This window comes from Myzus persicae, unplaced genomic scaffold (assembly GCF_001856785.1).
Source record: "Myzus persicae strain clone G006 unplaced genomic scaffold, MPER_G0061.0, whole genome shotgun sequence".
NCBI classification, from domain to species: Eukaryota; Metazoa; Arthropoda; class Insecta; order Hemiptera; family Aphididae; genus Myzus; species Myzus persicae.
In genome coordinates, this window is record NW_019101319.1 from 26,914 (window position 1) to 39,790 (window position 12,877).

At 31.2% G+C, this 12,877-nt stretch overlaps 1 protein-coding gene and 1 long non-coding RNA gene across 2 annotated transcripts in view; one reads left to right on the forward strand and one right to left on the reverse strand.

The window, feature by feature from the left end:
- Positions 1–9,058, forward strand: part of LOC111028631 — a 29,630-nt gene extending 20,572 nt beyond the window's left edge. Inside the window, exons 6-13 of the mRNA XM_022307360.1 lie at positions 217–467; positions 696–809; positions 2,105–2,265; positions 5,977–6,182; positions 6,268–6,505; positions 6,741–6,874; positions 7,434–7,692; positions 7,859–9,058. Of these exons, the coding sequence (XP_022163052.1) occupies positions 217–467; positions 696–809; positions 2,105–2,265; positions 5,977–6,182; positions 6,268–6,505; positions 6,741–6,874; positions 7,434–7,692; positions 7,859–7,963 (1,468 nt within the window). The 3' untranslated portion in view covers positions 7,964–9,058. The remainder of the gene's footprint in view (positions 1–216; positions 468–695; positions 810–2,104; positions 2,266–5,976; positions 6,183–6,267; positions 6,506–6,740; positions 6,875–7,433; positions 7,693–7,858) is intronic.
- On the reverse strand, positions 6,783–12,006 carry LOC111028632. Its single transcript, XR_002603924.1, has 3 exons — positions 11,567–12,006; positions 11,257–11,479; positions 6,783–6,893 (listed from the first exon to the last, which is right to left on the reverse strand). It is a non-coding gene; the product is annotated as an uncharacterized LOC111028632 (long non-coding RNA).
- Between the last annotated feature and the right edge of the window lie 871 nt (positions 12,007–12,877).

Consider the following 12,877-nt stretch of genomic DNA (forward strand, 5'->3'; position numbering starts at 1 on the left):
TGTATGTGGTCATTCAAAAAAGTAAAAACTTTAAAAGTAATAAAGATAAAAAATATAAGTATATATATATATGTTTTAAAAATGTTGTTTTTCGACTAGAAACCGTGTAAAAATGTTTAATTCAAAAACAATAATATTTTTTGAAATTATCAGTGGTGTATGATAAAAGCCGTTAACTGATATTAATTTGTTTTGGTTTTTTTTTTTGCAATTTAGTTGGGAGAGCCGCATGGCCGGCATACGATTCGACGAGGATGTGATAAATCGAGCCGGATGGGACCAAGTGCCCAAAGATGGATTGGGCCTCAACGTTCTAATGATCGGATTGGACTCTATGTCAAACATGATGGTGCAGAGAGTATTGCCCAAGGTGTATTCCAAGCTGAAGTCTATGGGAGCACGCGTGCTTAATGGCTATAACATTGTCGGCGACGGGACTCCGCAGGCATTGATACCCATTTTGACAGGCAATGATTTTTATTGATCATTATTATTATTATTATTACTACTATCACTACTATCATCATCATCATCATCATTCATATTATATATTCGATATTTGTGGCCTAATTAGAATCATAATATTTGAATTAAAAAAATATTATTATGATCCAATAGTTAAAGTCTATAATAATTATATTATTTATATTGTGTGCTTAACATTTCTTACCGTCGTCGCGTTCTTATCGTTACAGGACGCACTGAACTGGAGCTTCCGGACACTAGGAAACGCATGGGGAACAAAGCGTCTTACGTGGACGTCTATCCGTTTATATGGAACGAGTTCAAGAAACACGGTTATGTTACTGGCAAGTATAATATTATTTGGATGACGTTTTTGGTTTTATATTTTGTCGAGATGGCGTGTCACGTCTCGTGTTAACCCAAATCTCGAGCTGCAGTTCGGTTAGTAGTAGGTCTGTAGTTCGCATTCCGACCAGTCATATTGGCACCGAGGCCTTATACAGTTGATGTGTGCACTATGCAGTCATAGTTAATGAATGCGTCACATAATATTAATGGAAACTCATAAAAATTGTAATATTTTTGTTTCCAATCGCAAACCAATTTTCTTTAAAGATCAGCCCTCAGCCAGTAGACGTAGGGAGCTAATACTTGTCATACTTCATCTCTGTACAAAAAATCTAGAAATAAAATAATATAATATAGAATCTAGAATACACTTGCACACTTGACAGTGAAGTGAATTATTAGATGTGAGAATATTACATTCATTTTCTACAAAATAAAAACCAACGTACGTATAAACAATAAACATAGTGATTCACCAAGCATGCCCAGCCCTATATTATCTTTTAATTATGCATTTATGCAAATTCTGCTTTTGGAATTTTTAAAAAGATTATTTTTTTTAAATTCTTGAATTTCTTTGTATTACTAAAGGGTTAAAAGGAGTGTCATGTGGCGATACAAACTTATGTTTTTAAATTGTGACCCTCCCTTCCTCTTTTTACTGAAAATTATTTAGGGTATAATTTTTTTTAAAAATATTTGGTGTTTCTATAGTTAAAAATCTTACTAGCAGTTCTCAGTTATCAAATGTTTGTACTAAGAATAATAGTAGTTAAAAATACATTTACAAAATATTATATGTAATATTGGATCTAGTATTTCATATGCTTAGGCTATTTTTTAAAAATTATTATTGTTGATAGATTAATATTAATCACTCAAATTTCTAAATCACCATAGTCAGTAGTGACCATACCTTACAAGCCCATAATTTACTTCAGATTTTGAATAACTGCTTTATTGAAGAAAAAAGGGGTGAGCATGTTTGGAGAATCATTCTGTATGTTATCGTATGTATAATAATACGTATCTGTACTAACTGAATCACGATTACTAACAATAATTGGTAGTAGCGATGACCGAAAAGTAATTTTCGTTTTATTCGAACCTGAGGGGTTTTTATTATTTTATCACTTTTAATGGTGAGTAGTAATCACTGAGTACTATGAATTGTGATACATAGATATTGTAAAAAGATATTGTTCAGAAATCCAAGCTCTCCGGAGAGTTAATATTGAAAGAAACTATATTTTATTTCAGTTTATTGATTATTTTTTTCGTGGTTTTATAGGTTATGCTGAAGATGTTCCGGACGTTGGCATATTTACCTACAGGCTAAAAGGATTTGACCAACAGCCGACCGATCATTATATGCGATCATATTACGTAGACGCGTCACCAATGTTCAAACAACAAAAGCCTTTTTGTTACGGTTCTCTACCTAGGCACAAGGTAATAATTGCTGTACATTTTATTTTCTTATTGTATGTATATTATTTAATACACGAAACGAACAAAGCGAAAAGACAAGATCGTTTTTATATTCTCAATAAAAGTGTGATGCGTATGTGTTTGAAGTTATGCATAAATACTTTATAACATCTATCCATGATATAACTAACGAAAAGTGGCATCGAAAACTAAAATAAGTCATAATATGATTAATTATTATGGTATAAGTAATTAGAAAAAGTTAGGTACTAAAATTACTACATAATGTATCACAAAAATAAAAGCAATAATGAAAATTAGGTATTACTTTTATTATTAGACTAACCATTAGCGACCAGAAAAAATGTATGTAAAGGTAGAAACACATGATTGTCACGTCACGTGAAGTCACGTGTTGTCACATTGACAAAATAAAACCGTGACATCACGCTCAGAAACGCACTACGGTCACACCTATAACAATGTCACGTCACCAGTCTTTCGATAAGTTTGTTTCAATCACACCGATAAATAATTAATACTTAAAAAATGGAATGTACAAACTCTACTAGTTCGTCGGACTGGGAAGAAGAAATTGAAACTGTTGCTGCTCTAATCGTTCTTCAAGAAGATTTTAACGAGTCTAGTTGAACACGAATCCATGCAATTAACAAAAACCGTGAAAAATTAGGCGAATTTCACCATTTAGTTCCAGAATTACGCCAATGTTCGAAACGTTTTCATATGTATTTCAGAATGAGCAAACAATAATTTGACTACTTACATGAATTAATTCGAAGTGATATACAAAAACCGATTTCGGAGAGCCGTTAGTTCTGAAGAAAGATAGCTGTTTGTTTGAGGTAAGAAAATAGTTAAATAGAAATAATTAATATCTTATTATAATAATCAAATTAGTAGTGTACTTATAAATATTTATGACATTATTATTGCGCCTCATGAATAATCTATACACAAATTACATACAAATTACATAAGATTATAATATTATTTTATACATTAGAAAGAGACTTCATTTCTAGTAATGTTGGTCTTCAACGTCAGTTGAATATTCTTTGTCTGAACTAGAATAGTCTGACGGAATCTGATGAATGCTGTCAGCCGAAGACGGAGATTTAAAATGAAATGATTGAGTTTGCATTTGATTTTGAGAATTGTATTCAGATGTGTGTTGATTAAATCTTAATTCTGTAGATAACACAGATTACTCAAAACAAGTTTTATTTGTGCTTGTTCATATTTTGGCATCTGTTTGGTCATCTTGGCCATACTTAAAAAAACAAATCTTGTTAAAATACTTGTTGATCTTGATTGTAGCGGGCGAATACTGTTTTTTTCTTCGTACTTACGTTTACGTGATTCAGCATTTTCCTTTAAAATTTGCACCATTTGTTGAGATGGAGTATCAGTTAGCCGTTTTTGCTTTTTGTTTCGTAAAAGTTTCAAATCATTTGAACGCTGTTTAGTTGTTTCAGTATCGTCGACCCACGTGTCTCGCACGGTAGGTACGTCATCATCTTTTACCTGATTGGCTTGAAAGTCATGTCCACTTTCTTGTCCTTGTTCTGACTGACTAGGCGTATTTTCTTCCATTCAGTTGTATTATTAGCATTAGTTGATACTGACTACAAATTTATCGCGGTTGGTGTGGGTTCATATAGCCGAAATTCTGATGGTGGAATTTTTCTAAATCAATAATTGGCAAGAGATTAAGCAGTAACACGTTTAATGTACCGAAACCAATTCCTATAGTTGAAAACAGCGAACCACAACCATATATAGTTGTTGGCGATGAGGAATTCCCACTAAGAACTTATTTACCTCACCCATACAGTCGAAATGATTTAAGAGATAATGAGCCTAGTAAGATTTTCAATTATAGATTGCCTCGAGTAAGACGTGTAGTGTCGAGAATGACTTCGGAATACTAGCTGCGTGATAGAGATGTTTTAGAAAAAACTTAGAGGTACAACCGGAATTCGTTGACAAAATTGTGTTATCATCATGCTGTTTGCATAATATGTTGTGCGCAGACAATGCTTTTGAACCAGAAGACACATCAACACAAAATACCGAATCAGCTCTCGCGAATTTAGATATTTTGAGAAAAAATTGTACTCTCGTGGCGTTTAGTGTTAGAGATAAATTCAAAGAGTATTTCATTTCTGAAGTTAGTCGAGCCCATGGCAACTTGATACAGTTCGTAAAGGAAGAAACACATAATTTTATTTCGTATTATAATATTCATTATTAAGTTTAAAAAATGTATTATATTTTGCATACAATTTTTTATGGCATTTGTAAGATAATTCGTTGCTTATTAAATATAACAATAAAATTTATTATTTAATATATTGTAATAAATTGTTAAATAATCACGACTGTGTTTCGTAAAACTTTATTTATTATAGGTTTCTATTACGCGTGATATTCACTATGCACTCCCTTCCACAAAATGAACGATAACGCATTGTTATTATAAGAACTGTCCTGCAATATCAACATAATAATATGTTATGTTATATTATGACTGTTGCAGTGCTGTCATATTTTTTACAGTTTAATTTAAATTATACTTCTTGTTCGTTTTATTTATATGTAACAGAAAAATGAAAAACAAAAATAAATCCTGAACATTGAAAATTGTTTTATAAAAACGTAAACAAAATTCGTCCATACATAATAAAAGCAGTGAAAAACGTTCAATATTTTCTCGAAAAACCACATGAATTTTATTTTATATTATATTTAATTTAATTTAAAATTATATTATAAAGTTTTATGTACCTACAAATTTTAAATGAACCAAATAAATATTTCATATTCATTTCTATCATAAATAATAATATTTACTTATATTTTAACGCACAAATATTCATTACTGCTGGTGAAACAAGGTTTGACGAGTCAGCAAGTTAAAAAAATATTATAATATTTATAATAGTACAACAGCTTAACAAATTTTTTACTACCTGAAATATTCAGCTCTTTTCCAACTTCTTCCCACGCTGTTTGCCGTATATTTTGGTCACGGTAATCTCGAAATCCGTGGTTATATAAAACCATATATTCTCGCACCAGTTCTATTAATTTTTCTTCCATTTTTCAAAAAAAAATTGACCCCGAAGGTGAAAAAAACTAGAATATCAGATTAAAACGTGACGTGACATACAGCTAAAAATGCTGATGTTCAGAAAACAAAAACGTGCTTTCACTCAAAACATTGGTGACACGATGTGACCAACATGACGTGATAACAGTGTGGCTCTGTCACATTAAAGTATATTTATAAACGATACTCCGCATATTTTTATCATTATGTGAGCTCACGTGACAACACGTGACAATAATGTGATTCTACCTTAATACACATTTATCAGACAGATTTGGGTATATGTTGACATTTACAATAATTAACGTTAAGAAGACAAATTAAAAAATGATGAATGGCTTTTAAAAATTAATGAAAATAATATAATGCAATGTTAATCTTTTTTTTTCACAAATAATAAATGTTAAAGACTACAATAATTATTAATATTATTCTTTTACCTATAAACTAGAATGATAAATTTAATTATAAAAAATATTCCGTTTTTCAATATTGGGATTACCTCCATAATTGATTCTTGAGCATTGAATAAGGGTAGAAAACTTGAGTGGACTCTTAATATTTGATTAAGTTTTCAATTGACATCAGTTGGTTTACAGATAATGCTCAACTACATCAAAGACATGTTTCGTGTGTACGAAGACAAGCCAAAGTTCATGTTTGCATTCCAAGGCGAATTGTCCCATGATTACGCGAGCAAGGTGTCAGTCGCGGAAAACGATCTGGTTGAGTGGTTGGAATGGTTTGAGAAGTCTGGTTACCTGAACAATACCATGCTGGTATTTATGAGTGATCACGGTCAAAGGTACAATAAGAAAATTTACCGGACTTACAGGATTCCGCTATGTCACATTATTACAACTCTAATTATTATTGTTGTCCTCCCACAGATTCGCTTCCGTGCGTGACACACAACAAGGAAAACTCGAAGAGCGGATGCCATTTTTCTCGTTCGTGCTACCTAAATGGTTCGACCGGAAGTATCCAACAATGGCGTCCAACCTGGACAAAAACACTAACCGTCTGACAACCCCATTTGACATATACTCAACACTTATGAGTGTCCTGCATCGAGAAGCGCCTAAAACCGACGACGTAAACAAGCGTTCCATATCGCTGTTCAACGAGGTATTAGTGTAAACCGTTTAAATAATTAACTATTTAATATTGTATTTTAATTTTGCACAGAATTTTAAAAATATTGTTTGTGGAATAATTATTATAATCTCTTCGATCATCATACACATGAATGTAACAAGTGATTTTAAGTTTTGATGATCGTCTACGTTTACGCTATCATTTCGAATGACCATCTCATCTTGTAATAATCTCACAAAATCAATATCCCTCTACTTTTTTTCAGATACCGTTGGAGAGGACATGTAGAGATGCCTATATCGAACCTCACTGGTGCGCTTGTCTGAAGTGGCAGCCGATAAGCGAAGATAGTTCGTTGGTCGTCGACGCAGCAGCAAACTTTGCACAGTTTCTCGACAGGTGAAAAAATACGCACAGCCTGAAGTTAAACATAATAAATATTATGAGACGATTGGTGTATTTATCTCCATGTTATATATCTTGCTACCAGGGCCTGTATTCTAGAAATTTAGTTCTAAACCAAACTAAGCCAAACTTATTTGGGCCCCCTTTATCAATGTAAATATTAACTAAGTTAAATCTAACTTAGACACAATACTCTTTCAAATACAATAATTATAAATACATCAATCACGTATGAGTATCATGTCGATGTGTGTATAATATCATAAATAACATTGTAAGAAACGATTTTCTATTCAAAAACAATAGTTATAAAGTGGAGGTATTCCGAACTGTTTGAAGTTCAAAAGATCAAACCAAACTTTTAGTTGTAGCTCGGAAGTCAATACTAGTCTTAAAAGAATTAAACCGAACTCTGACGAGTTGATTAAGTTCAAAATTCTATAATTAATCCAAATTAATCCAAACATAGGTATTATTTTACTAAAAAAGGGCAAGTGTCCTGGTCCCGCTGTGCTCTTCGTGTATCGAATTATTTTATTCAGACGTCTTTCAGGTTTAATTCTGAGTACACCGATCTGTGTGCGCCAGTGGTGATAGATCGGATCGAATGGGCCAACAAGATGGCACCCAACGAAGGGCTGTTGAAATTCCACCAGGCCGCCGACACCGACGGATTTGTACCCGATATGTCGGCCAACACCAAAATAACCGACATCTATCTGCAGATAAAAGTGATCTCGCGACGGCCTGCCAACGCCGTGTTCGAATTTTCGTGCCAGTATAACAGTAACACGCATCGGTACACTGTTGACGTGAGTTTTGACCCAAGTTCATGTATATATAATTTATTACTCTACCATTATGTAAATAAGTATTTTTCCTGTTTGAATTCGGCTGACGAAGATAGAATACAAATTTAATATATTATATTAATTTTATTTTTAACATGTACGTTTTGTTTTTTTTTCAAAGTTTCAGGAAAAGCATATCAGCAGAATTAATGAATACGGAAACCAAAGTTGGTGCGTTTCAAAAACCCAGCCACAACTTAACAAATACTGTTACTGCAAACAACCAAACTGAGAAAGTCTGACGTCTGCGTGGACACGAAATTTTCCTAGTGCAACCGTTTAAACTCAGCTTCGAGGTCACTTTGAATTATTGTTATTATTTTTAATTTGATTTGAATGAAGTTTTGTGTCATAAAAATCTCTCAACTGTTATTTTTACTATACCTATATTATTATTAGTTTAATAATGATATTAGTGTTACGTAGACTATTAATTGTCCAGCTTAGTTTTTTAAGTTCATAATTTTAAGTAAGTATAATTATCCTATGCGTGTGATTCAAAATTAGTTTTGGTTTGTTTTTTTTTGTTTTAAATGTAAGTTTGTAATTACATTTTTGATGTGGATTCATTCAATGCAAAATATTCTGTATTAACAAACAATGACAATGACATTTTGGCGTAGCCGATTCGGCGATAGGGTTTTAAATAGTATATACTCTCACAATGTACATAACTATGAACCGATGATAGTTAACAAGAGAAAACACGATTTGGTAATATATATTTTATAGTCGGTTAGGTATGTACGGTTTTATACGGAATATTATATTAATATTGTCAAAAAAGACTATCAGCCACAAGGCATCGCTAAAACGGCATCGCCATAAGACACGTCCATTATATTTTGTATTTGTTTTGTTTTAATATTAAAATGTCAAATTTCCATATTACCTTATATTCTTTCTAAATATTGCGAAGTGAATCTACTTTGTCTAGTCAGATTAATTTCTTGAGTTATAAACTACGTATAGACTTATATTTTTCTGGTCAATTTTAAGACGATTTATTTTAAATAAAAACATTCGCCACTAAAAATGTATGTTTCATATTTAGATATGTTTATTTATAATATTCATAAATTGTATTTTTGATTTTATAGTTACTTCTGTGACGTATAATATAATTTAATGTGAAAACTACGTTTTTGTTATGTTTGTTATAAATCGTGATGTTTTAGTGAATATTTAGTGTTCGCGACTCATCTATAAACGCATTGTTATTTTGAAATTGTTAGTATTTGTAATATATTTTTTTTTACGGGGTTCAACGTTTTGAAGTACGCGTGTCATTTAATATAGTATTAATTTGTACTTATTCATAATATTATTCGTGTAACTTTTTTCGTTATTTGAATCCATTTTTAAGAATCAGGTGTAAGTATTTATTTTGATTAAGCGTTGTTCATCAATATCTATACTAATCTTTCTCTCTCTCAATTAAAAAAAATAATTCAATGTTTGACATCAATTTAACGAAAGACAGGATAGGCCACTTCGTATACATAAATGTATGTATATTTGACGTCATAGAAAGGTTAGCGGTCCTTATGAATAATGGTAATTTGTTATTCGTTTATTTGCCCGGCTTTCTAAAATTCTATATCATTGATAATAGTATAATAATTTGAAATAATTAGGAATCGCATAAACAATACAGTAGGATTTGTAGTTCGAACTTCAGGTTTCCGGGCTCCAACTGCTATTAATCAAAAACTGAAATAATTATAATTGTCATATAGGTAATTTTATTGTTTCTCTACTATTTCGATGGTTAACATAGTGTGAGGAGGTAAAATAATCAAAGCAATTAATTTCCACAAGTTTCCTACGGTCTAACAACTGAAGCACATTCGTTCTCGGTTGAAAAAAAATTAAATAGTTTCACTCGAGTTTCTTTTACACGAGTATTTTAAATAATCTGAAGTACCTAGGCGGTGAACCACATCGGGGGAAAAAACACCTCCATAATATCACGTGTATGGTGTCATATAATTACATCATATATCCACCACACGAATAATTGGAGTGCACTAGAGGTGTTCACAATGTATGCACTTATAATGCACCGTCAGTGTAGTGCGATTACTATTTTTTATCACGTACGACTGCAGCGACTTTTTTTATAAAGACTTACTAAAAATGTTGTAACTTTATGCCTTCGGTCCGTTATGTACTTATGGCCGATTAACATCGAACTGAATGCAATACGATAAACCAATATCGGAGGGTGTATATTGTAACATGATAGGTGGTCGCATGACTGCTATCGATCGATTCCAATTATCATTAATTATAATTATACGGTAATATTCAAAGCTCGGGTTTTAGATAGCTATATATAGTCCTGACTGACTGATAAACGTAAACCTCAAACTATGATATCTAAGGATTTTTGATATTTTGACAGTACCTTAGCGTACTACCATAGGATCGTGCATCATTAAAGAATTTTCCAAAATTCGTATTTTAAAAAGTTGTTCATACAAAAATTTTGAGATTTACGATTGGAAATTTTTTTCTTTATAAATAGTTGCCATTGGTTACAGATCATAATATTAAAAGTAAAAATTACTATTTTTTTTTTTTTTTAAATTTTTTTCCCCTGATCACATGGAAAACAATGAGAATTTAAATATCCATTTTTAATAAAAGTTATATCAATAGACTGTTTGAGACTTAGAGCGCGTTTAAAGCTTATTTTTCATATCCCTTTTGGTATGTCAGACATACACTTTTTTCAACCCACTAAAAAGAATATTTTTTGTTTATTTATAGGGTTGTCATTGGTCACATAATATATTGCTATAATAATTAGTAAAAATATGGCATTTATAATATATTTTTTACACACAACTTAAGGACTCATTGGACTCTTCGTTTGCCAACAATCATTGAGTACTGAAAATTATTTTAAATACCACCCGAAAAATCAAACATTGGTAGCTGATCAATCAGATGCAACTGTTGTCTGTTAGCTAAGAAATATAGGTACTGAAACATCCTAAGAGTGACACGCATGACGGGAAACTGACCAGATCAGAAACTCTATTTTTAATTTTAATTTTGTATATTTAAATGGTTGACATCGGTCACATATTATATAATTACCATTATAGTTAATAGGATGCGGTGTATTATACATTTTTTTAATAAAAAAAAAAAGATTTGGTCAAGGGTAGTCCCGGATAGCTTGGTAGTGTAATAACTATTACCTGGTATATTATAATGGAAAATTAACAGCATACCTATTCTGTGTTTCTGACGGACTTTTAAATTAATATTGTATGCTGTCTAATATTTGTCTTACTGGCAGTCGTTTCTAATAATATTTTTAATTTAAGTTTGAATGATAATACCTACTTATATGTTGTGAATATTGTATGTAACTTGGACAGTATCGGTTTAAAATTGACAATTTTATTTGATAAATATTAAAAAGAAAAGTTGTAAGACATCGAAAATTAAGTTTTAAATGAGTATTAAAATATAATAATAATGCTAATTGATTTAGTTAAGTAGGTGTACCTGGTGTGCCGTATATTAACAGTCTTCTGATTTCTCTAATTTTTTTCAGTAGTTTTCTTTCCTCTGAAGACTTCATAATGGAAAAGTAAAAAAAAATATGCATCAACAACTTTTTTGGCTCAATTTTCAAATGAAATTTAATTTACACTCCGCAAGTTGGTCTAATTCAATATTTTGTAGTACTTCTAAATCATTTTCAACTCAAACATCTGATAAGTGATAACTACAATAAAAAAATTAACTAAATAACAAAAACCTAATTTTAAAATCGATACAATAATTGCTTTGTAATCTTAAACTAAAACGTTACCATTCCACTATCTTGTTTACTTCGAAAAAATCAATTTTACAGGTGGTAGAGATTATCAAAGTAATAATATTCATTAACGTATAGTTTATTTTAATAGTGAAAAATACGAACTTGTGAAGAGTTAACAAGTTGAATCTTGAATTATGACGTGAATACAACCATTTAGGTTTATTATATTAATATGACGTGAGTGTACCTACCGCCTACGTCCTCCATGACTGTATTATGATAGTTATTTAGTGTTACCTATGTGATAACTTATAATGATATAGCCATATTTGTAGGTACTGATATGAACACTTTAAAATGTAAAAAATATATAGGTGGATTGAGAAAAGCAGGGCTTAAAACCGGTAACCGGTTTGTAACGAAAACCGGTAAAAACCGTAAATTTGAGAACCGAAAACCGATAACCGCTTTTAGTTTTGGAATGCTGGAAGCGGTTATTGGTTATCGGTAATCAATTTAAATATCTAAATATTAACATCAAAGCGGTTACCTCGTATTTTCAATCCCGGTTTTATAACCAAAATCTATTCCCGACCAAAAAATTAACGGTTTTTTCGTGGAATTTAAATATTTAATACTTGAATTATGTAATGATTACAATGTTGAATTTAATTTCCCAGCTATTTTTAAATTTTTTTCCCCAATTAATTGCCGTCGAGTATTGCTTATCTGTTATGAATATCACATATATATAGGTATAATTGTATAACTATATATTATAAATAGTAAATACCATCATAAACATCGTCGTCGACCGCCGTCCTCGCGCGCTGATTCCTATTGGCTATTACGAAATAGTTGGTGGAATAGGGGCTTAGTCCATTTAGTATTTAGTATTTATCTACGATATTTTAATACTGTCGTCTACTCGTCTGTCACAATTTATATTTTATGCATTGGTCAATGATATTATTTTGAAGTTGTTGTTTAAAGGGTTTAAAGTGGTTAAGATTTAAATTATTTAAAGAATAACTACATATTATATTATACACGGAAATTAAAAATGAAGAACCCGGTTCTTGAAATGTATTTTACGTATGATATATATAAAAACAGTAGTAAATGTAATGTAGTGGGATGTACCAAGTATATATCTGGCAAGCATTCATCAAACTTGGAGAAACACATTTTTGCCCTTCACAAAAATGAGTACAAAGATTTAACGCAGGCCAAGTTGGCCAAATCATTATACTTTGTTTTGGATACATTAATAAATAGTTTAGTATTAAATTATAACTCCCAGTGCCCAAACCCTCCTGGTTCTGCATTTGTTATTTTAGTGTTTGCTCCAAAGGTCGGTCC